Source organism: Oryza glaberrima, chromosome 5 (genome assembly GCF_000147395.1).
Source record: "Oryza glaberrima chromosome 5, OglaRS2, whole genome shotgun sequence".
NCBI classification, from domain to species: Eukaryota; Viridiplantae; Streptophyta; class Magnoliopsida; order Poales; family Poaceae; genus Oryza; species Oryza glaberrima.
The window spans coordinates 17404617-17427391 of NC_068330.1; the positions used below are offsets into that span (position 1 = coordinate 17404617).

Sequence of the window (22775 nt, forward strand, 5' to 3'; positions counted from 1 at the left end):
AAGAATCAATAGATCTAAGATCACTCAAAATTTTGTTAAACCTAGAAAGATAGTCATCCAAAGCTTCTCCAGGTTTTATCTCAAATTTAATGTACTCCTTTTTGAAAAGATCTCGATGAAGTTCTTTGATGTTATTAGTTCCTTGATAAAAATTACTCAAAGCAATGCTAATCTCATTGGCGGTTTGAAGATGAGAAACACGATCATAATCCGAACGAGAAAACCCACTCAAAAGAATATTACGAGCTTTGCAATTTTAATTTTGTTCAAAATCAGTTTTTAAAGTAGCAGTATTAACTTGTTCAGGAATCACATAAGGATGAGAAACTTTTCTCCAAATATCATAATCCTCAGCCATTATGTAAGATTGATCCTACTACACCAATGAGAAAAATCTGTTCCATCGAAAACATGAGGCTTAGTTGTAAACTTAGCAGCTATGGCAAAAAACTCTAGATCACTTAAAATTCAAAGAAGAAAACAAGGCTCTGATATCACTTGTAGGATCGAAGCACAAGAACTAAGTCAACCAGAGGGGGGTGAATGGTCGGTATGCCCAAAAACACAAACTTTTCGCGGAATAAAAAGTTACCCTCAAATTCGATGTAGATCGGTCTGACCGAAGATGATCTGCCTCTGCTTCCTGTCTCCGTCGCCGGTCTGACCGCTGCCTTGCCGCCGGTATGTTGCCGGTTAAACCGCCGAACCCAAGAAAACACAAATTGAAGAACTCTTAAAATGGATGATGACTTTATTGATTCTCTCTGTGTTTACAAAATGCACCAACAACACTCCTTACAAAAATATCGACTAAACTCGAAACCCCTCGCAAAAGCGATACCGGGAAACCTCACGCTCCCTCCCTATTTATACATGAGGTAGGCAGTATAAAGCCACGAACCAAACTCATACTAGAAGTCCTAATCCCCATAGGGAACCTTCTCGTACAAAAAACAAACTTTACATAACCAATCATACCAAATTTGGAGTCCTTCCAAATTTGACCCCGCATCCCATACACACGCAATACCTCCATCGTATGTCATATGGAATCTTCACCAACCATGTGCATTAAACTCTAGCCTTAGTGTCCCGCATGATCTCTGACCACCATGGATATCGTCTTATCCCCAAGCCGACTCCTGGTCCATCACCGCAAATACTCTCCCGACATCGAGTCACCTACACATAGAACAAACAAAGAAACCATATTCCGAGACCAAGCTATCCCCAACTTGACTCATTAGTAGCAAACAATAGTATTACATATGCATAGTATCATCTAGAAGCCATAATCATGAAACAATCACGGATATCCAAATAAACAACCCGAAACCGAAACCAACACAGTGTCGGCCGGTCAGACCGCGGGCTGCGCCGGTCTGACCGCGCAATACAAGCTGGTCTGACTGGCAATCACTGCCTGGTCTGACCGGACCACATATCCAGCAGTGCCTGTAGATCACCTGAAAATTTCAATCATCTCCAAAACCAGTTCGCAAATAAATTTCAAATATCAAAACCAATAATCTCCAATGCCAATTGTTCATCACAGAATAATAATCAAAAACACCTTTGATTTTACACCCAATTGTTTCATTTGGAAATGGGAAAGCTCGAAGAATTAGCAAACGCATAACTGATATCCTTCTAATCATCACCCATTTGGAAATCGTTGGCACCACCACGCTGCAGATACTTCCTCTGGCTAGTGGTGCTACGTTGATGTTACAGGCTGATCAATCGAGGGCTACCTCATCCAGGTCATTGTGTACTTTGCGATCAACACGAGGAAACCGTTGACCACATCTTGGTGGACTGCCTTAAATCGAGGCAGCTATGGTAGATAATCTCGACGCACTCGGGCACACAAGCTACTTGCCATTGAACGTTGTATCTTTCCACGCTTGGTTGTGCGACAGTCGGAAGATGGTACCAAAGGGACAGCAACAAGGCTTTGATACAATTATCACACTAGAGCATGGTTAATTTGGAAGGAACCTAACAACCTTGTCTACGGACAGTGATTTTATAAACGTATATATCCCGCAAAAAAATATATGTATATAATAAAACTAGATACATGCAAACCAAACCACATCTAGCATTTATTAAAACAAAACATACCTTCAATCATTAGAAAACATTTTTTTGAGTTTCTTCTTTTTTATGAAAAGCCCGGACATCTGTCCGCGGTCATGGAGCAATAAATCCACCGGTGCCTGTGAGGTCGTCGACCAGGCAAAACAAAAACAGTTGGGTGGACTAGACACTCCGCACCACTGCAAATATCCGTTTCTTTCTTTCAATAAAATAAGAGAGAAAATCCCCTGTGTATCCTGAATGTTCACATAATCCCTTCGGTACCCCTGAATTTTGCTCAATCCTTTACATACCCCTGAATTTTAGTTTGGATCCCTTCCATGCCCTTTCCGCTAGTTGACCGTTAGTTGACCGTTAAATTCTTATGAAAAAGTCTATTTTTCCCTTTGAATAAAGAAGCATATAAATTAATAGAGTATATTGTTGGAGCATAGAAAGACTATTATGTTTATGAGATAGTTATGCACCATATTATTTGCGATAAATATACTTTTAGATATGACATAAAAAAATTAATAATTATTTATTAGTTATTAAAAGATTTTTTTAGCATATGTGTTCTGATAGTAATAAACAAATCTGTTGTATTATTATGAAAACACATATGCTACATAAAAGAACTTTTAATAACTAATAAATAAGTATTAACTTTTTATATCATATGTAAAAGTAAATTTGTCACAAATAATATGGTGCATCACATACTCATAAATATAATAGTCTCATCCAATAAATTTTTACATTCCAACAATATACTTCATTAATTTATTATGTTTCTTCATAGCAAAGGGCAAAATGGACTTTTTTCAAAAGAATTTAACGGTCAACTAACGATCAACTAGCGGAAAGGGCATGGAAGGGATCAAAACTAAAATTCAGGAGTATGTAAGGTATTGAGTAAAATTCAGAGATATAGAAGGGATTAGGTGAACTTTTATGGGTACATAGGGGATTTTCTCAAAATAAAATGATGAGCAAACCTTCAGCGTATTGTCAAAAACACAAGAACAGCTAGAGCACAAAATAAATTCTAATTATCAAGCATTTTTACAACACTTGTCATGTCACTGCATTCATCATAAGAGTGCTCGTGCTACATATCCATAACCATGACCTCACTAAAAAAACACGCATGTTGAAACCGGTTATTACTACCGGTTCTAATTAAAAACCGGTAATAACAGTTTAGCATTACCAGTTCATATTGAATTTCCGCCCTGAAGAATCTCTACTGTTCAACCCACAAACAAACAATTATATTGTGGGTTTTTATCAAAAATTGGTAGTGATATTTTTTTAGATTCTATCTAAGCAAGGATGAATTTAAGCCACACACTGAGAGGGGGTGAGAGCCTCTTTAGATCCCCTCTTTCTTATCCAGACTGCTAGATCTAGCAGGGACTTCTTGCCTACAGATCTGGGCACCTGGAGGTGGTGGATGAGGGGTAGAGCACTAGGAGGCATGGCGGTGATGACGAAAGCCATGGCTCGGTGGCTTCAACAATGACCACCCCAGTGGATTCAAGGAGGTGGAGGATGATGACGTGTGGTAGCCTCCTCCTCTCCCACCACCTCATCTCCCCTTCTTCGATTGACTAGATCCAACCACCATTGTCTCATTTATCTACATCTAGTCAAGGATGGAGACTAAGAGACATGTCCTTGGGATGCTAAGAAGTTAATTGGTTGACCCACGTCACGTCACCTATTCTAGCCAATTTCGGCTGAGGACGGGGGTATGGAGGAAAAGGGAGGTGGGAAGATGGCTCGCAAATGCTAAGTGCCGAGGTGGCAGTGCATATATTGTTAGGCAATCGAGAATCATAAAATTTTTTAAACCCAGCAAACTGACAATGACCATAATAAGAAGACAACAATAACAATAAACTTGCCTTCCTCATTCTCCTCTTCCCTCTCTCTCATCCCTTCTCCTGACACGCTTGGATATGACCCCGTGCCACTTTCTCAAGCTAGCATGCTGGGAGGGCAAGGAAGAGGGAGGAAGGCTGGGGAGAAGGGAGGGGAGGGGTCAGCACTCAATAGCGACATCTGGCTTGGGTGAAGTTAGCAGCAGATCAACAAAAACAATAAATTAACACGAAATGAGCTGGGTGAAGATAGCAGCAGATCGACAACTCATTTCGTGTTCATTTAATTGCTCTTGAAGTGTTGATCTATGTTGTGAATGGGAGCTCTGTTCTCTGTTCTTGATTGTTACTAATTGTGAATGGTGAATGTTGATTGTGAATTTGTGATAATCACTAGTACAAAAACCATTTTCCTAAACAATCAGGTCCTATTTTTATGTGTGGTTGAGCTGCCCATCTGCCGGAATGTGTATGAAAAATCACTATTTTTTATGCGGGTGGAAAAATTGTGAATTTTTTTGTTATTTATTTTTTCTTTTCCACCAATAGGGACATCGTGTAGGACCGTCGGCTGTTTTCAAACCCATGGTATCGGGGTGATTTTACGGTAGTACTATCTCCATCCTGTCTTTTTAGGTATGAACCTGGTTTTAAGGGTGAGATTATCAATTGGCCACTTAATTAGTTCTATTTCTTTAGGTTGAGAAATAAAATGAGTTTATTTATCATTTACCGCATCCCTAGAAGCACATACTATAAATAAGAAGAGAAATTATACCGTCAAGTATCAAGAGACAATATCTACTATTATAAAAATTGAAAATGTTTTTGCCGGTATTTTATTACGTTATCCGTGTATGACTCAGTTTGATGTTCGTTCGCTTTTGGAAATACATATCCGTATTTGACTCAGTTTTAAAGTTTATTTACTTTTGAAAATACATATTCATATAAGAAATCTCTTTTAGAAAAACGTGCATGCTAACTTGAGATGAACGAACTACTAACTGTAGCTTATGACTTTAAAAAAAGAAGCAAATATTAGGGAAGGACCTAATATCAAAAAATTAAAATGGGTGAGACTTCGAACCCAGGTCCGTCTAGTCCACCACCTTATGGAGCTAGCCGGAAGACCCCTAGGTGTTTCTCGTAACTCATAATTTTCTAAAAATATATATATTCAAGCGAATTCCCACATTTAATTTCACTTTAACTAAACCATATAACAATAATAAGATTAAAATAACCTTCACCTGTTGCAACGCACAGACATTTTTTTCAAGTAATTTCTAACATTTAAAATTCGGTAGCTCTTAATTAATACCTACCACATATAAATCTGGTATCTTTCCACGGGGAGTAAAGTCGCTCAAATGGGGAAAATACGGAAAGAAATAAATTCAAAAACAAAAAATGCGTGGGATAATCCATAGTAGATTGATCATCTTAAGTTTCCTAACTGTCATTTCATCGGACGGATACGTACTGATCGTACATTTTGGCCGTGGGGGGCTGGAAGTCGGCATGCGGAGACGTGGACAACTTGTGCATTCATTACAAGTTTACACATGTAAACGCTAGCTAGCTAGCTTAATTAGGCTGTGTTGGTTAGTTTGTGTTGGAAGCTGATCCCTCGCACACATAAAACATAACAATTCATTAGATTAATATGATTTTTAAAAATAACTTTTCTACAACTTGTTTTTTAAAAAAATGGAAAACGTACAAAGCGTCGACATTGTCGTGGCCGTGGGCTCGATCAGTACGATCGACGAGGGAGCAATTCTCGCAGATGGCAATTCGCTACTCGATCAGCCCGTTTCTTAGTTATGTCAACGACATGAACAATTCAACGATGGTTTTGCATTTCCCGTCGTCGTCACGTAGACATATATGTACACGCGCGCATGTCGATCCTGCCGAAACAGAGCAGCAGCACTATATACGCATGCGGCCGTGGTTCGTCTTCGTGTTCCGATGGTGTTCATATTTACTTTACGCATGACAATTATATGCAAAAGTTTATCTGTGTAGCAGAACTCCATAACGTATCGTTTCGTCAGCGGTACGGTATGAGTAGCGAAAAGGGTTTGTTGGTACCGTACCGGGGTTGCAGTTGCACTTTCGCTCGCCGGAAAAATTAAGGCGCTCGATCGGGTTGCTGTCGCGTCCCGCGCCGCCCGAGAGAGCAAACGTCCTGTGCAAACAGCGCACGGTAAGCCGTGCGCCGGGAACGTGCAAACGTGGTTGTTCCGCGCGTTAACGCATCCGGCATCAGCGGTGGTGGTGTTCTCGTCGGCCGGTGTTGGCCTTCGCCTTGCCGCATAGGCCACTTAGCTCCGTTCTTTTCTTCTATAAGAATCAGATGAAGATTAAGATTTTTTTTTTGTTAAACGTGTATTTCGTACGAAAACTTTCTATATGAAAGTTGCTCTGAAATATTATATTAATCTATTTTTTAAGTTTGTAATAATTTAAACTCAATCAATCATACGTTTATACCATCCCGTTTTACGTAAAAAACTTAATCTTCATCTTCATCTTCAGGAGAAAAGAACACCACCTTATACACGCAGCCCCATCTTTTCTCTTATTGATATGTTTATCCCAATTGTTTATTAATGAATAAAAATTTCATATGTTTACTCGAATCATTTATTATTAAATAAAAAAATATTTATGAGTAAAATTTTTATTTATGTATGCTTAATGACTCAAAAGTAAATACTACGAAATAAACTACGATATACAGAGTTCCAAACATATTGTTTTCCTTATTCATATGTCTATCCGAATTGTTTATGACCAAATAAAAAGATTATTTGTGACTAAAATTTATATGTAACTTTACAAACTCCAAAGCAAATGCTATAAAATAAACTACGACATATAGAGTTGCAAATAAACTTCAGATTGTTTGATCACGGGCGGGCAGTAAATCAGCAATCTTAAACTCTTGTTCCTCACCTTTAGTTCAGAACTCATTGTAAGTAAACTCGATGACAATACGAGGGATCTAAGTAAACTTTTTTCCTTCTATATATTTGCACTTACGTGGGCCGTATTTATGCTATGGGCTTCTTTCTTTTCGGGCCATGGTGCTTATCGACTTTTTATTTCTGGGATGGACGTGAATTTATTGTAGGCTGTGTTAAATCCGTTCAAAACAGAACTACAAAAGCGATGGTGTGCCGTTATTTCAGCTAAATTCATTGAGGAAAAAGTCTATAATACTTCCCTCAGCTATGGTTGGAAAATCCAAGCTTTCTTACTCGAGTGAAACCGGCACTAATAATTGAAGAAGGTTGTATGGGCTTGTTCGGGAAAGCTTTAAATTCTGAGAAACAGCTGTTTGGTAGCCAGCTTCTAGGAATATGGAAAATCTCTGAAACCCAGCTTCTCCAGCTTCTGGCTTCTTAGTTCATTTTTCAGAATCTGTAACTACATATTCTCAGAAGTTGTGGACTGTTTAGGGCAGCTTCTAGTAGAAGCAGCTTTTGGGAAAAGCTGCAGCTAGAACAAGTTCCCTGAACAGGACCTATATCTAGTACTAGTATAGATTTTCCATTGCTTGATGGCCACATTTTCTATTGACCAATCGTACGTGGGCCGATATACCCATGGACCATGGGAGAGGAAGTAGACTAACACCAGTGCCCATATGGCCCACATTGCCCCAGCCCAACCACACCGGTGAAACTGAGGGGGCTGTTTGGTCGGTGGCCTCAGTTTGCCACACCAAACCTTAGGCGTGCCAGAATTTTTTAGGCTAGTATTTGGTTGCGTGCCGCAGTTGAGTCAATCCACACTTTATTAGCACATTGGCCCACACGTAATACTCTCATTTGCTAGCCAAAGTTTGCCATAGTTATGGCCAACAAATTATTGGCCACATTTTGTATGGCTTGTCACAATTATGGTAAATCGAGTTATGGCAAAGTTAGCCTCAATCCAAACGGCCCCTGAAACCCAACCTCCGGCGCCCGGCGGCGTCGCGCAACCGCTCGGCATGCCGCCGCCCGCCCCCGCCCCCGCCCCCGCCACGCTCGCCTCCCTCAGCGCGCTCGTCACCTCGCTCGCGCGCTCGGGCCGTCCCGCGGACGCGCTGCGCGCCTTCCGCGACATGCTCGCGCGGGGTGTGCCGCCCGACCACTTCACCCTCCCACCTGTCCTCCGCTCCTGCGCGCTCACCGGCTCGTCGGCGCTCGCCGCCTCCGCCCACGCGCTGGCCCTCAAGATCGGGGCCCAGGGTAACCTCTTCGTGGCGTCCGCGCTGGTGCTCTGCTACTCGGGCCTGTGCAACCTCCCCGACGCCCGGAGGCTGTTCGATGGAATGCGCGAGCGAGACGCCGTCCTGTGGACCTCCATGCTGTCCGCGTACGCTCAGGGCGGGCATCCCGAGGCGGCGCTGCGGTTCTTCCAGGGGATGGTGGCGGCCAGGGTGCAGCTTGACGCGGTGGTCATGGTCAGCTCACTTCTCGCCTGCGGACAGATTGGGTGGCGCCGCCACGGGAGGAGTGTTCACGCATGCTGCATTCGGAGGCTCCCTGGGATGCCTCTGTCGCTTGGGAACGCGCTCGTGGACATGTACGTTAAGTGCGGAGAATTTGCGTTCGCCGAGAGGGTGTTCGCAGGGATGCCCAGGCGGGATGTTATATCCTGGAGTGCGCTTATTCTTGGCCATGGTCTGAATGGGCGTTCTGATGTTGCATTGAGGCTTTTTGATGAAATGGCTGCTGAGGGAGTGAGACCGAACTCTGTCACTTTTCTTGGGGCACTGTCAGCTTGTGCGCATTCTGGCATGGTTGACAAAGCTTATGCAATATTCGAGGGGATGAAACGGCATGGCGTGAAACCTGAGCTCAAACACTACTCTTGCATGGCTGATGCGCTAGGAAGGGATGGCCGTGTTGTTGCTGCAGTTAAGCTCATAGAGGAAATGCCTTTCGAGCCTGATGAGGCCATGCTTGGAGGTGTATTAGCAGCCTGCCGAGTGCATGGGGAAATGGAAGCTGCTGAACGAATTTCAAAGAAGTTGATGGGCATGTCACCTTCAAAGAGTGGTTACTTCATGAGCTTGGCAAACATATATTCAGATGCTGGGAGGTATAGTGATGCAGAGAGAATAAGAGGCTTCATGAAGGAAGTAAAAGTTGACAAGCTTCCTGGATATAGTTCAGTTGAATTTGATGTTAATGTCTCTGAACCAAGATCTGGATGATCAATTTCATATAATGGATGCAGATTTTGTATTGCTTAGCAGTTAAGTGTGTCTGGTGATATACACTCAGTGCAATATATAATTTGAAGGTAAATATAGGTGCTTAATGAAAGGAAGAGCAAATGGGACATGTTTGCAACTCAAAATATCAACATCATGACTTAATGGAAGCCCTTTATACATGAAAGTACGTTTGAGCTACTGTGTTAGTGCTGACATGAAATAAGCCACTTCTCAAGCTGATAAGGACAATAGGTTGATGAAAAAAGGAAAATGATGATCACATATTAGAAACATGCAGTACTCCTGCATGTCACTAAGGAGTTAGGAGTATGGAGAGAAACAGTCCACTATGTGTGGCTCATGTTTGTCAAGTTACCAGTGTGGGTGAAAGACTGAAACTTCTGAACAAGATGGTCTCCAATTTAAGTTGAGCTATCTCATGTACTCATCATCATTGCCCTTAAGTGAGTATACTCATTGGGAATGTAGAAAATGGTAGAGTTTATCCATTAATTCAGTTTTCTGCCCGTGGTCTGATGGAAGGGAACTGGAGATAGGAAATATTAGTTATGGATTCTATTGACTGTTAGTTATGGATTTGGTCACTACTGGACACTGTGGTAGGTTAAAACTGTGCTGCTGTTCAAAGAGTTATGTGATTCTTAAATACTACAATTCTATGAGACGACAACCTTTAGTTGCTCAATTTTACAGTCCTTGATCTGTGAAGAATGAAGAGTACTCTTGTGCAAATGGTTAGATCTCTACATGATTAGCCAACATCCAACAGGTACGTAATTGAACTCGACTTGCAAACATTTCATTCATCTATTCATGCCAGTGCTCTATCCATCAGTGTAAATCAAGTGCCTTCCCGCATCTTTGTTCTACTTGATGGTATATATGTTGATTGCAGCACTAGTCTGTTAGTCATATGATTTTACTGAGCAACTTCTCTTAAAAACCAGAAAGGCAGAACAAACAGAACACAAGGCTAACCAGACTAACAGAATATGTGCATGATGTTTATACTATTCTTTTCACCACAGGTAAAACACAAAACTGAAAAAGCCAACAATATATTTACAAACGAAAATTAATCTGTAAATAAAAATTTTATATACGTGTTCTTAACGATCTAAAATTAAAGGCTGAAAAATAAACTTCGATTGAAAAAAACCTCAAAAATCAACTTCAAATTTAAGGTTGAAAATTTAAATTTTGGCTGATAAACATAAGTATAAGCGGAAAGACGAGGCTAGCATGTTTGCACGTTGACCATATCTCACAGTTAGCGTCATGACGTCGTCTTCCTTACCCTATAACTATGTAGGCAGCGTATCCTATGGAAACCAGACATCCTGTGCAAACTTTGAAAACTCCAATCAAGATCTCTGGATGGGCATCCGATGGAAATTGCTGTATATACGATAAAATTGTTACGATCCAGTCATGCATAATAAATGATTGGGCCATGGAAACATTGTGGACCCTATATTTGCTGCATGCATTAGAGGTTAGAAGGCATCGTACACTAATCGTACGATGTTTATCGTATGTATAGCAGAGCCCGGCATCCGATGGGTAGGGGTGGAGGTGGGACAATTTTGCAAATAACTGCCTGCAATTAGCCTTGCTATGTCCTTAACACATGCATGTCCAAAGAGATGGCGATGGCAGTCTCTCTCTTTAAAATCGAGATTGTGTGGGTGTTCAGTATCACACAGTGGTTGGTGTGGTGAGGGAGTGGAAAAGCTAAAGAGGTTGCCTTTCATATATCGGTCTAATAAGTGATCGAGTTCCATTAAAGGCCTGTGGTTTAACACCGTGCCTTTCTACTTTTCCGAAGTGGTATGCTTAACCTCATTTTTTGCAAATCAACCCCGAGAGATTTGATAATTTAACACTCCTTTAAATGGGTTTTGATTATTTGACATCCTGGCCCACTTTCATTCACTCGGATGGTCCCACATGTCATCTTCACAAGTGTCAATTAAAGCAATTGGGCAACGAAAAAAATGTCAAATTATCAAATTTTTCCCGGTGCCCTGGACGCGTCGTCCGCGTCGCTTCGTTTCGACTCCGCCTCCCGCGATTCAAGACGACGCCGTCGCCGCCCAATGAATCGCCAGACGCCGCCGGGGTCGCGGGCCTCACATGATGCCGCCGACGCCCGCCGCCCCTTCGTTTCTCGCTGCGTCGTTGTTCCTTCGCGAGTCGCCCGCGCCCGCCCGCCCGTGAGTTGGCGGCGCAGTCCTTCTCCGGCAACGGCCCCTGGCACCGTCGCGTGAGCGGTGGCGATGGAGTGTAGCAAGGCCGGGACTGTGAACGGTGGTGAAGAGAAGGTGGCCATTGGCCGAGTGGAGATGCCGCGGGCGCCGAGCTGGACAGAGACGATTGTGCAGATATTCAAATAACTCAAAATGGAATGTGATTAACTCAAAATTGACCTGGCAAGTACATGCAGCACAATTGATCTGAAAATTAGGAGCAATAAGCTGAATGATGTCACTAGTAAAAAAAAGTGTTTACAAGAAGCATTCCATGGCGGGCGCCGCACAAGAGTACATTGCTCAATTCATCTTAAGAGTACATTTAACAGCAGAAAACAAACAACAGCAGAGCTTCAGCTTCATGGCCGTGATGAGCTTCAGCAGACAAGCAAGAGGAGGAAGGAGGAGCACGAACAGCAGCTCATCCCAGGTGGGCAGCACCAGGGGCCCCATGGCCGTGATGTTGGCCTTGAGCGCGTCCCCGTCGTATTCCTGGAAAACGCACTGGTAGGCGGCGTCGACGCGCGCGCCGGAATCCATGGCGTCGCTGGACACGCGAGCATACTCGATCGCAGAGTCCATGGCATTGCCGGGCTCCATCGCGTTCGCGGCGTCTGGCGATTCACTGGGCGGTGTCGTTGTCGTCTTGAATCACGGGAGGCGGAGTCGAAAGGAAGCGACGCGGATGACGCGTCCTAGGGCGCCGAACAGGGTTAGTGCGGGGGTTGATTTGCAAAAAAGGAGATTAGCAAGGCTAATTGCGGGCGGTTATTTACAAAATTGTCCCACCTCCACCCCTATCCATCGGATGCCCATCCAGAGATCTTGATGGGAGTTTCCAAAGTTTGCACAGTATGGTTGGTTTCCATAGGATACGCTGCCAACCATGTAAGTACCTGACTTAAGACAAGTAGTCTATCTGCTTTTCTAATTTCCTGTACATAGCATTATTGAAGAAAATACTAACACAGCTTACCTTGGGTTCCCATCCAATTCCCCTACATATTCCGCGAAATTTCCAATGGAGTTCTGAAATATTTTTCCCAGCCACAAAGTGTGTGGCCTGGTCAAGACAGTTTTCAAACGGAAAGGAAAGGAACATGGCAGATAGAAGATCCCTTTCATGTCTATATTCATAATTAGGTAGACTACTTACAACAGAATATTTGCTGCAAAATCTTGGTTTTAAAATTTAAACTACTACTCTGTACTCGTGTAGCAGACTACTGCACTTGTAGGTGTTAATACTATATATGCTGTTTGCCTGTTAGGTGGTAAGCACCTTTCACCTTCTATAGAGTCCGAGATTGGGAATTTGGGATGAATCGATTGAGGGAGTGCACTGCCACAAACAGACGTCCATGCACTACTGCCACGAACAAGTTATAGGAAAATGACATTTTGTGACACTGAGTAAATTATGTACTGTAGTGCAGGTTTTTTCCTCTTATTAGTTTTTTTATTCCCTTTATTAGTTTGAAAATCATGGACAATTTTCCCTCTTGCCTTTTAATTGAAAATCATAAATTATGTTTTTTTATCACATAAACGACGTCGCCACATTTTTTTCTTTTGCGGTGTCCATATTTTGTGTGCAGTGACCACAGGCGCCAATCATTTTGCTCCTTTCCCCACCTTTTCCTTTACGGCCTGTTTGGTTGGAGGGAGTTTTTAGAAGGGATTGAGAGTTTAGAGGGATAAGGCTATTAAGTGTTTTGTTTGGTTGGGAAACATGGGAATTTTGGTAGGATGGGGATGGGGAATTGAGGAAGGAACTCCCTCCTTTTCAATACCTTGGTAGGGGCAGGTAATTGGGAGGGAATTCCTTTTTTACTTTGTCTAAGCAAATCTCATCCATCCATTTTTTTAAATGATCTAATCTCCAACTAAACTCCCTATCAATTTTCATCGCCTCTACCAAACAAGATATTGGGATTAAAAATCAAATTCCCATCTTAATCTCATCATCAATTCCCTCATATAAACTCCCAATCCCTTTCCCTCAGGTTACCAAACAGACCGTTAAGAAAAGATGGTGCAAGTATTCCGCATCTATGCAATTTCCTTTATACTTCTTCACAACTTCCATCTTTTGATGAGTTTGGAATCGTAGAGTTGCGCTAATTCAGCTTTTGGGCTGTTTGTGTATTAAACTGACAAAGCTGCACTGGTGTCAAATATTTTTGGATGGATGCAGTATTTGTTAACTTTATAATATACTAATGGATCCATTAGTGTTATAAAGTTTAACTCATAAAGTACAGCATCTTCTCCCCCATGTCGCTCTCCCCCAGGGGCGACTCGTGAGGCCAACCCGGTCACCCCCTCCTCCCCTCCCCCACCTTCCTCCTCTGCCTCGCCGCCACCCGAGCGGCCGCCAGCAAAGCCGCGTGGCCGCAAGGACGGCGGCAGTGGGGCTTCACGCCTCTCCCTGCGCGAGCGGCAAGGGGAGCCTCTAGTGCGGCGGCGACGGTGACCGCCAAATCCGCGCCACTGTGGCCGGATCTAGCGGGGTGGCGGCTGGCGGTGGGGACAGCGACGGCGCAGGGCTGGAGACGGCAACGGTAGGGGCAAGGGGGGTGTGGGCGACGGCGGCCAGAATGGCGACGACAGCGGTGGAGATGGCGGTGGCGGCGGGGATGGCGATGACGGCAGGGTTGGCAACGGCGACGGTTTGGCGTCAGCGTGGCGGATCCGGCAGAGTCGGAGGTGGATCCGGTGGCCAGATCGAGCGACCGTCGCGGCGGCAGTACGGAGCGCGTGGGACAGCGGCGTGGAGCTCACTGCCGAGCGGCGGCCGGTGGCTGCAGGTCGGTAGATGGCTGGTGGAGTCGGCGGGTGGCCGGTGACATCAATGGATGGTGGTGCGGCCGGCAGCGGTGGTGAGACGATCGCTAGCGGCGGCAAGTGGAGGCGTGACCATGGCTGCGGTTGGAGGAGGCATGGCGGTCTCGGACGGCTAGCCGGGGGCAAGGAAGACGGCCGCATCTGGCCGGCGCGACAGCGATTGTAGGAGGGTCGGAGGTCGGCTTGGCGCAGTCGATGGCGGGAGGCCGGATTGGCGCGAGAGGCGCGTCCGGTGGAGGAGGTCGGCACGACGTGAGAGGCGCTGCTGGGGGCGACGGAGGCCGGCTTGGCACGAAAGGCGCGGCCGTGGGCTGGAGGCCAGATTGACGCGAGAGGTGCATCCGGTGGAGGAGACCGGCGCAACACGATGAGGCGCGGCTGGCGGTGAAGGAGGCGACCACGGTGCAAGGAGCTGCTGGCGGGTGTGGCGCAGTCTTTGGCGCGTGAAGGCTGGCCGGCGGGGGGCGCCGGTGCAGTGGCCCCACATGTCGGCAGAGTTTGAACAGTGGTGGAGCATCGGTGCATCAGCGTGGACTCGCAAGTGGTGAGCAGCGGGTGAAAACCCAGCCCGGCCTTGGCCGGGCCAACAACGATGGTTCATTCCCCCTCCTGAGGGCATTGTCGTGTCGTCTCACTCCTCAAGGGGGGTTGCCGGACGAAAGCCCAATCTTGGCTCTTTTGAGACCCTAACGGACGGCGGTGGCGGTTTTCCCGTCGCTTCTCTCCCTGAAGATGTCGTCTAGGCATCCCCTTGCCGAAACCTCTCAAACGATTGGTGCAAGCGCGCTCTAGATAGAGTTGGGCTTTGTGTTGGTTGTAAAGGCGTTTCTTTGGACGATCTCGTCTATATTCCTTTATTGGCCTAGTGGCGGTCGGTCACACTTAGCGGCGACTGGTCCGGTGCTAGCCTTCTCCCGGACCTGTGTATTGGCGCTGTCGGTGTGTGGGTGATGATATATTTTCCTTTTTCCTAGTTACGACCTTCCAGAGTTGCAATCTTGTAATTTTTTTCCTACTCTATAAATAGAACATTGCACCGTCTCGTGTAAGTCGTTCAAACAAAGTTAACTCATACAACAATGTGACACACGAGTCGGGTAGTAGGAACTGTGTTTTATGTTTGTATTAGGGTATGATATCTATACCACTTTAGAAAAAATAAATAGCTTTAAAAGAAATAAATGGTAAAGACTGAGTGTTAAATTTTCCACCACCGCTATAAGCAATATCTTTTGTGAACGAAAAAGAAGAAGAAGAGTGTAGGTGCATATAGTAAAAAATATATATATTCTTGTATATATAAACAGATATAGCATCATAGCTGTAAAGTAATGTTCTCAAAAAAAAAAACAGTAAAGTAAGGCCCGTGGATAATCGTTGACGTCTTCACGCCCTCCATATAGTACTACACCTAAAATATTGGGAATACTTCCTAAAATATTAGGAATGCTTGTCTTCGCTTCAAGAGACTTTACTAGCTTTAGCAGAAGCGCTGAATGTGTCTTTCTGACTACTAACCTGCCAATTTTCCACTTTGCTTCCATTAAAGTAGTCAGGGGTATAACTTAGTCCAGTTGACTAGAGGTGTAATCCGTGTGCCCAAGCCCAACCCAAGTTATCATGCATAAACATTATTCCCCTCTGTCCTTCACCCTAAAGACTAAAGTTCTAGTCCAAAAATTTATCCAAAAAACTATATTTTTAAAGTGAAGTTCACTAAATCTCTTTACTATTACATCCTTTTCTTCTCGTTTTAGTCATCGAATCAGTAATACCCACTTCCCGTTTTCATTCTACATTAATGAATGGTACAGTAGTATTTTAATCTCCTGCTTAATTTGTACATTGGTGAATGGTGACCACAACGACTGACCGACTTATTCAAGAGACCCAACATACAGTAGTACTACTAGATAGGCTGATGGCGATTCCTCTGATGCTTTACTGTAGCCCCACTAATCCTGTCCCTCCTCTGGTCCGTCCAAAGCTCCAAATCCATACGACCCTGCACCTGCTGCCTGATCGAATTTGGAGTGCTAAAGACGATTCGAATAATTCACCTTATCGCGCGATCCGTCCCCACGGTTTGCACAAAAAGGGCCGCACGAGTCACGCACGCGCACAGAAAGACTTGCCTGACTGAACTTCTGACCTGATGAAGAAGAAGAAGCAAAGTCGTGGAGCAACTGTGGCGCACAGCGGTGAAAATGCAGATCAGTGTGGCAATACTGTGTCCGGTTCAAAAAATGTGATTAGAACAGTAGTAGAAAGGTCTGGTCCACGTCCATATCATCACTGTGCCCGGTTTCAAAAATGTGGAACGGTACTGTAGCATTAGAACGGTAACAAACGATCTGGTCCGACCCATCCATATTAGATCCAACGGATATAAGGATGTTGTTCATTCTCTACCTTCAAATTTTTTATTCATTCTTTACTATTTCGTCCTTAAAAAAAGATAAACCCAGGTTTGTAATTAGGATTGGTTTTTATTTTTTACGGAGAGAAAAATTCGTATTCCAGATGTAAGTACTTGCGTCCTGTTTGGAACGTACCGTACGAATTCTACAGAAAGTACTTTGTCTTTCGCACGAACTGAAAAAAAAATAGCTTTTCAAGCAACAGGTTGGGGAGGAGATTTGGAGGTACATGATACAGGAAAACTCATTAGCATATAATTAATTAAGTATTACCTCTTTCATTCTAAAATAAAATAAGTAACAAGAGGGTTACATTTATTTCGGGACGAGGGAATAATTATTATAAAAAATAGATTTATTATATATATATATATAGATAGAAATTTTTTAATAAGAGACATCATTTTTTTTAGTTCGGTAAGTTTAAACAGAAAACGAGAAAATTGTTGTTTGGAGTTCGATTATAACTCAGCATAGTAAATGTTCTCTGTTGTTATTCTCCGATCGACCTAACCTGCAAAACACTGAAGTCCTTGGTCATGAACGCCCTAGTTCATACGGATTAAGATTCAGATTCACGAACGGATTAGTGATATACTTCTTGTCTTCTTGCTGTATCCACATGGCCACAGGCCACATGTAGTAGTATGAAACTTGAGGACGACCTGATCATTTCTTGCAATCTCGTCTATAACCACCAAAGTCAATATAATTTTCGCAATAAAAAAAGAACACTCGCTATTCGGTTGGTCTAGTCGCTCTACAAGTCCACACACGACCCTACTCCTAACCTGTCAAGTCTCCACCACTCTGCAGCAACTCTGCTTGCGAATCCGGGAAAATTTTGCTTGGCAATCGCCGTGATATTCCGTGCGAAACTTCCCAGTAGTACAATCGGCAACTGCAACACGGAGCCACTCGGTCACCGGCTATAAAACCCTCGCCACTTCATCCATCTCTCGCACCACGCACATCGAATCGCATCGCACACACGGCGGAAGCAACGCCACTAGCCCGACGTACGTACGGCAGCATGGCCATCGCCACCGAGTCGCAGCAGGCGCAGGTGCAAGCCGCCACCACCGACGCCGTCGCGGCGGCGGCGGTCGGGCGCAAGGTGGTGGACGAGGTGTCCGGCTGGCTGCGCGTGTTCGACGACGGCACCGTCGACCGCACGTGGACGGGTCCCCCCGAGGCGCTCCCACTGATGCAGCCGGTGCCCGCCTACGCCGAGCCGCGCGACGGCCACACGCTGCACGACCTCCCCGGCGAGCCCAACCTCCGCGTGTACCTCCCCGAGGTCGCCCTCGCCGGGCGGCGCCTCCCCGTCGTCGTGCAGCTCCACGGCGGCGGCTTCTGCATCTCCCACCCGTCCTGGCTCATGTACCACCACTTCTACGCGCGCCTCGCGTGCGCGCTCCCGGCCGTGGTGGTCGCCGTCGAGCTGCCCTTGGCGCCCGAGCGCCGCCTGCCGGCGCACATCGACACCGGCGTCGACGGGCTCCGCCGGCTCCGCTCCATCGCGTTGTCCGACGCCGCCGCTCTCGGCGACCCGGCGGCGGAGCTCCTCCGGACGGCCGCCGACTTCTCGCGGGTGTTCCTCATCGGGGACAGCTCGGGCGGCAACCTCGTCCACCACGTCGGCGCGCGCGTCGGCGAGGACGGGGCGGACAGCTGGGCGCCCCTCCGCGTCGCCGGAGGCATCCCGCTCCACCCGGGGTTCGTGCACGCCACCCGGAGCAAGTCGGAGCTGGAGCCGAGGCCCGACTCGGTGTTCTTCACCCTCGACATGCTCGACAAGTTCCTCGCCATGGCGCTCCCCGAGGGCGCCACCAAGGACCACCCGTACACGTGCCCGATGGGGCCGAACGCGCCGCCGCTGGAGTCCGTCCCGCTGCCGCCGCTGCTGGTCGCCGTCGCCGAGCACGACCTCATCCGGGACACCAACCTCGAGTACTGCGACGCGCTGCGCGCCGCCGGCAAGGACGTGGAGGTGCTGGTCAACCGCGGCATGAGCCACTCCTTCTACCTCAACAAGTACGCCGTCGACATGGACCCGGCCACCGGCGAGAGGACCCGGGAGCTCGTCGACGCCATCAAGAGCTTCGTCGACCGCCACTAGACGTGGAGATCAGAGAAGCGCATCTTCTCCACCGTACGTGTAGCACCTTCCAGGTTGTAATTGTTTCTCGTCTCGTGTCATGACTGTCCGCCATACGTCAGCCTGAGCTTGACCGTGTGTGTGGCTTGCTGTCCATGTCAAGCCGATATCATGTACGCATCAGTGTTCAGGTACGCGTTTGAGTAGTTACAAATAAATAATTGGATCATTCCCGAACAGTGGACTAGTTGAAGACTTGAAGTTGATAGGTCGAGTGTGTGGAGTGTCCAATGATAAAGGGTGGCATTGCATATTTGCATGTGCATTTAAATCTTTAATTACTCCATCCGCCATATAATGTAAGGTATTTGGTATTTTGGTCTTCAAATTTGTATCAAAATATAAGAAATTTTATGATCCCAAAATAATTATTTATTCTCTCACATATATCCGCTTTTGTACAGTTTATTCCTTCGACTGCCCAGTTTTGTACTAATTTATTCTATATCCTATCATATTTTGTACCACTATTTGTACTTTTGCTAATTTCTTAACTTTTAAAATAAATAATCCTTATATTAGGCTACAGAGGGAGTACATGCTTATTAAATCAGGAAAGAAATTTCCAGTTGTTCTAGCCAGTGGAGTTGTGGATTCGCACAACTTTAACCCGACCATTAGAATCAGTAATATATGAGCCTATTTGCTTTATATATAAAAAGCAATGATTAAAATCACCATTGATATTATTGATATTATGTTTAACTGGTAACTCAGACAAGCATGGTGTTGGGAAACAGGGACTAGTCACTGTCACATCGGATATTTGGATACATATTTAGAGTATTAAATATAGACTAATAATAAAATTAATTCATAAATGAGAGCTAATTCGCGAGATGAATTTTTTAAGCCTAATTAATCCATTAATAATTATGGATTAATTAGGCTTAAAAAATTCGTTTCGTGAATTAGCTCTCATTTATGAATTAGTTTTATTATTAGTCTATATTTAATACTCCAAATTAACGTCTAAACATCCAATATAACAGGGACTAAAGTTTTAGTCCCATCTAAACACCCCTAATTCTACTTCATCTTTTCTTCCTTAGCATTCACCATCTTTCAGCATTGCACCCGAAAAAATAATCAAGCATGAAGTACCTAGATTGCTCATCATTATCAGTTGACCTGGTTTTCTACTTCCTTGATCTGATGGCCCACATTTGCTTTTCTTGTTTTGTCTTTTTATCAATCTGATGATCCATATTTTTTTGCCACTATGGACCAATGAGGTGCTTTGAAACCATTTTGCTTTCAATACTTTAGATACATTTATAGGTTGTTTAAATAACACTAAGCTTAATTTTGTAATAATAATTAATCATGAGAACACCTTTGACAGGTACATAGCTGAAGTGATATTAGTATCCACAACCTTAATACCTTTTTCTTAGTAGGCTCATGAGCCTTCTCGACTCTCCATGTTTTTTCTAAAAACACTACCACAGAAAAGGGTTTTAGTGCTGGTTGGGAAACCCCTTTCGGTGCCGGTTTTTCCAACCGGCACAAGGGAGGTGGTACTGATTTGAAAATCAAAAAGGTGTCGGTTCCTTAGAACCGACACCTTTTAGGTTCGATGAATAAAAAAAAAGCCGGCTCGATGGGTCGGCTCGATCGAGCCGACACATCGAGCCAAGCAGTCCCTCTTCCCACATCAGTAAGAACAGAACAAATTTTGATCTACAACATTCATCCCACAACATTCAAAGATGGATTCATCCCACAACACAAATTTATTCAATGAAAAAAATTACACCACCACTGGAGAAGCGAGAGGGGAATGGTAGAGAGAGGGATTTGCTTGGCTTGGTGGCTTGCCTTGTTGAAGAAGATCTGGCCGCCGAATGAAGTCGTCATCGCACGGTCGGTTGTCTTCGAGCCGTCACGATGTCGCCCGCCGCTGTGTCTCCTCCGCGAGCCCGCCACCCCTGCCGCCGCCTCCCCTCCTACCAGATCTGGCGGAGGGGAGGGCTCCTCCCCGCCGGCAAGCCCTTTGTCGCCTCCCCTCATCGAGCCCGCCGCTTCCCCTCCTCGAGCAACCCCGCTCGCTGTCGAAGCAGGATCCAGCCACCCTGTCCGCCGCCGACGCTAGATCTAGACACCCCGCCCGCTACCGACCCCGTTGGCCCCTCCTACCGCCGACTATGCCCGCCGCTAATGCCTCCCCTCCTGTCGCAGCCGCCTCCCCTCCCGCCGAATCTGGTGGAGGGGAGGGCGCGGTCACCGCTGCCGCCTCCGCCGGCTAGTAGCCGGCAACGGGAGGGATAAAGACGAGAGAAGAGAGCGAGACAGAGAAGAGGAGAAGAGGCGGGAAGAAGAGAGCGAGAGAGCGAGACCTTATCGCCTCGTCGTGGTGGGGCCCGCCGGCTTGGCTCCAGCTTGGCTTGGCTCGGCTCTATTTGGCTCGATTTTTGGGGTGTCGGTTTTTAATTAACCGACACCTATAATATATTATAGATGCCAGGTTTTTTTTAAAAAAGACACAAAATATAATAGGTGTTGGTTTTTTTTAGAACTGACACCTATAATTACTTAAAGGTGCTAGTTTTTTGCGATTTCAACCCGTGGAGGTGGGAAAAGGCCTGTAGATGCCGGTTTTAGTACTACCAGCACCTATAGTGGCAACACCTATTTGATGTTTTGTAGTAGTGAAAAAAAAGAAGAAGATCGCTACTTCCTTTATCCAACTGCTTAGATTTTTTCAAGCTATTTTGTCTCCACGTGAATCGAATGGTCATTATTTTGTTTTGTTGATTACTTGGCTCATTTTGGTGGGATCATGGGATTACCTTTCCTTTTCAGTAATGTAGATGTCTCGCGTGCTATGGGAACGATTCATTGACACGGTCTGGATTCAGAATTGGTGTTGTTCCATGAGTGAGCTTTTTCTTTCGTTCTGAAAGGAATAAAGTTCATTTTAGGTCTCTTAACTTAAATTTATAGCGGGTTCGATTTTCGTTCTTGAATCGAAATACCAGATAGAATAGATCCCTCAACTTATAAAACAAGTGCAAACAAGTTCCTTCAATAGTACTGTCCCTAATTTTAGCTAATATGATGCCACGATGCCATTGATGTGGCATCTACGTGATAGTTACATCAGAAAATAATTAAAAAACTGGTGATGCGGCTGCCTATGGCCGTGCAATGCTCTCCTAGCTAGTCCTCACAGATCACATGGCGTCGCTCCCAGATGTCGACTAACCTCCCTCGCCGGACGGCGGTGATGCGCACCCAGACGGCGATGCGGTTGCCTGGGAAGGCGACCACACTCAGGGACGCTGCAGCGCGATGGCTCGTCCTGCCGACGTCGTTTGTTGCCGGCGATAGCACGAGGCACATGTCGTGTGGCACGGCGTCGGGAGTCTCATCAGCGACGCCTTCAGCGGCGGCGAAGCGAGTCGCAGCGTCCGCGTGGAGGATGTTCCCACTTGAGGACGAGGATGCGGTGACGCGAGTATGTGAGGCAGAGCCAGTGGACGGCGCCGCGCAGGACGACGGGCTTGGCGTAAGTAGCTGTGGAGCTCGCATTCCTGGAGAATGGCGCAGGCGAGAGGAGGGTCCCACCCGCCCTCATCAGAGGAGAAGACCTGGACGGTGAGCGTCCGAGGAGAGGTCTCTGGCAGGTGCGCGGTGAGTAGCTTGAACGACGAACGGCGAGCAGCTTGAATGAGAGCCAAATGATGAGTCTGACCAGTAAGTTTGTAAATTTGTTTTGTTATGACAATATAATTATTGGCCTCAATGTCATCCCCTCCAACCAGAGAGTAAGTGCGATGAACAATACGCGCCTTGGCGTCTGGACCAGGAGTAGCAGATCGAACGTCAATGGAAGAGAAGAAAAGCTGCCGAGGAACAACGCCCTTGGACATCAAG

General features: G+C 45.6%; 2 protein-coding genes across 2 annotated transcripts; both read left to right on the forward strand.

Annotated features, from left to right (window-relative positions):
* The first annotated feature begins 7875 nt into the window (after positions 1 to 7875).
* Positions 7876 to 13499, forward strand: LOC127772698 (pentatricopeptide repeat-containing protein At4g14170-like). Its single transcript, XM_052298652.1, has 2 exons — positions 7876 to 9985; positions 12740 to 13499. The coding sequence occupies exon 1, from the start codon at positions 7888 to 7890 to the stop codon at positions 9190 to 9192; it is 1305 nt and encodes a 434-aa protein (XP_052154612.1). The 5' UTR covers positions 7876 to 7887; the 3' UTR covers positions 9193 to 9985; positions 12740 to 13499.
* Positions 13500 to 17686: 4187 nt separating this feature from the next.
* LOC127772773 (probable carboxylesterase 15) lies at positions 17687 to 19075 on the forward strand. Its single transcript, XM_052298740.1, has one exon. It carries the CDS (start codon positions 17769 to 17771, stop codon positions 18855 to 18857), a length of 1089 nt encoding a protein of 362 aa, XP_052154700.1. The 5' UTR covers positions 17687 to 17768; the 3' UTR covers positions 18858 to 19075.
* Positions 19076 to 22775: the final 3700 nt, after the last annotated feature.

Excerpts from the sequence above, each read along its gene's own strand:
- LOC127772773 (XM_052298740.1), top strand. The coding sequence starts at position 17,769 with ATGGCCATCGCCACCGAGTCGCAGCAGGCGCAGGTGCAAGCCGCCACC.
- LOC127772698 (XM_052298652.1), top strand. The coding sequence starts at position 7,888 with ATGGTAAATCGAGTTATGGCAAAGTTAGCCTCAATCCAAACGGCCCCT.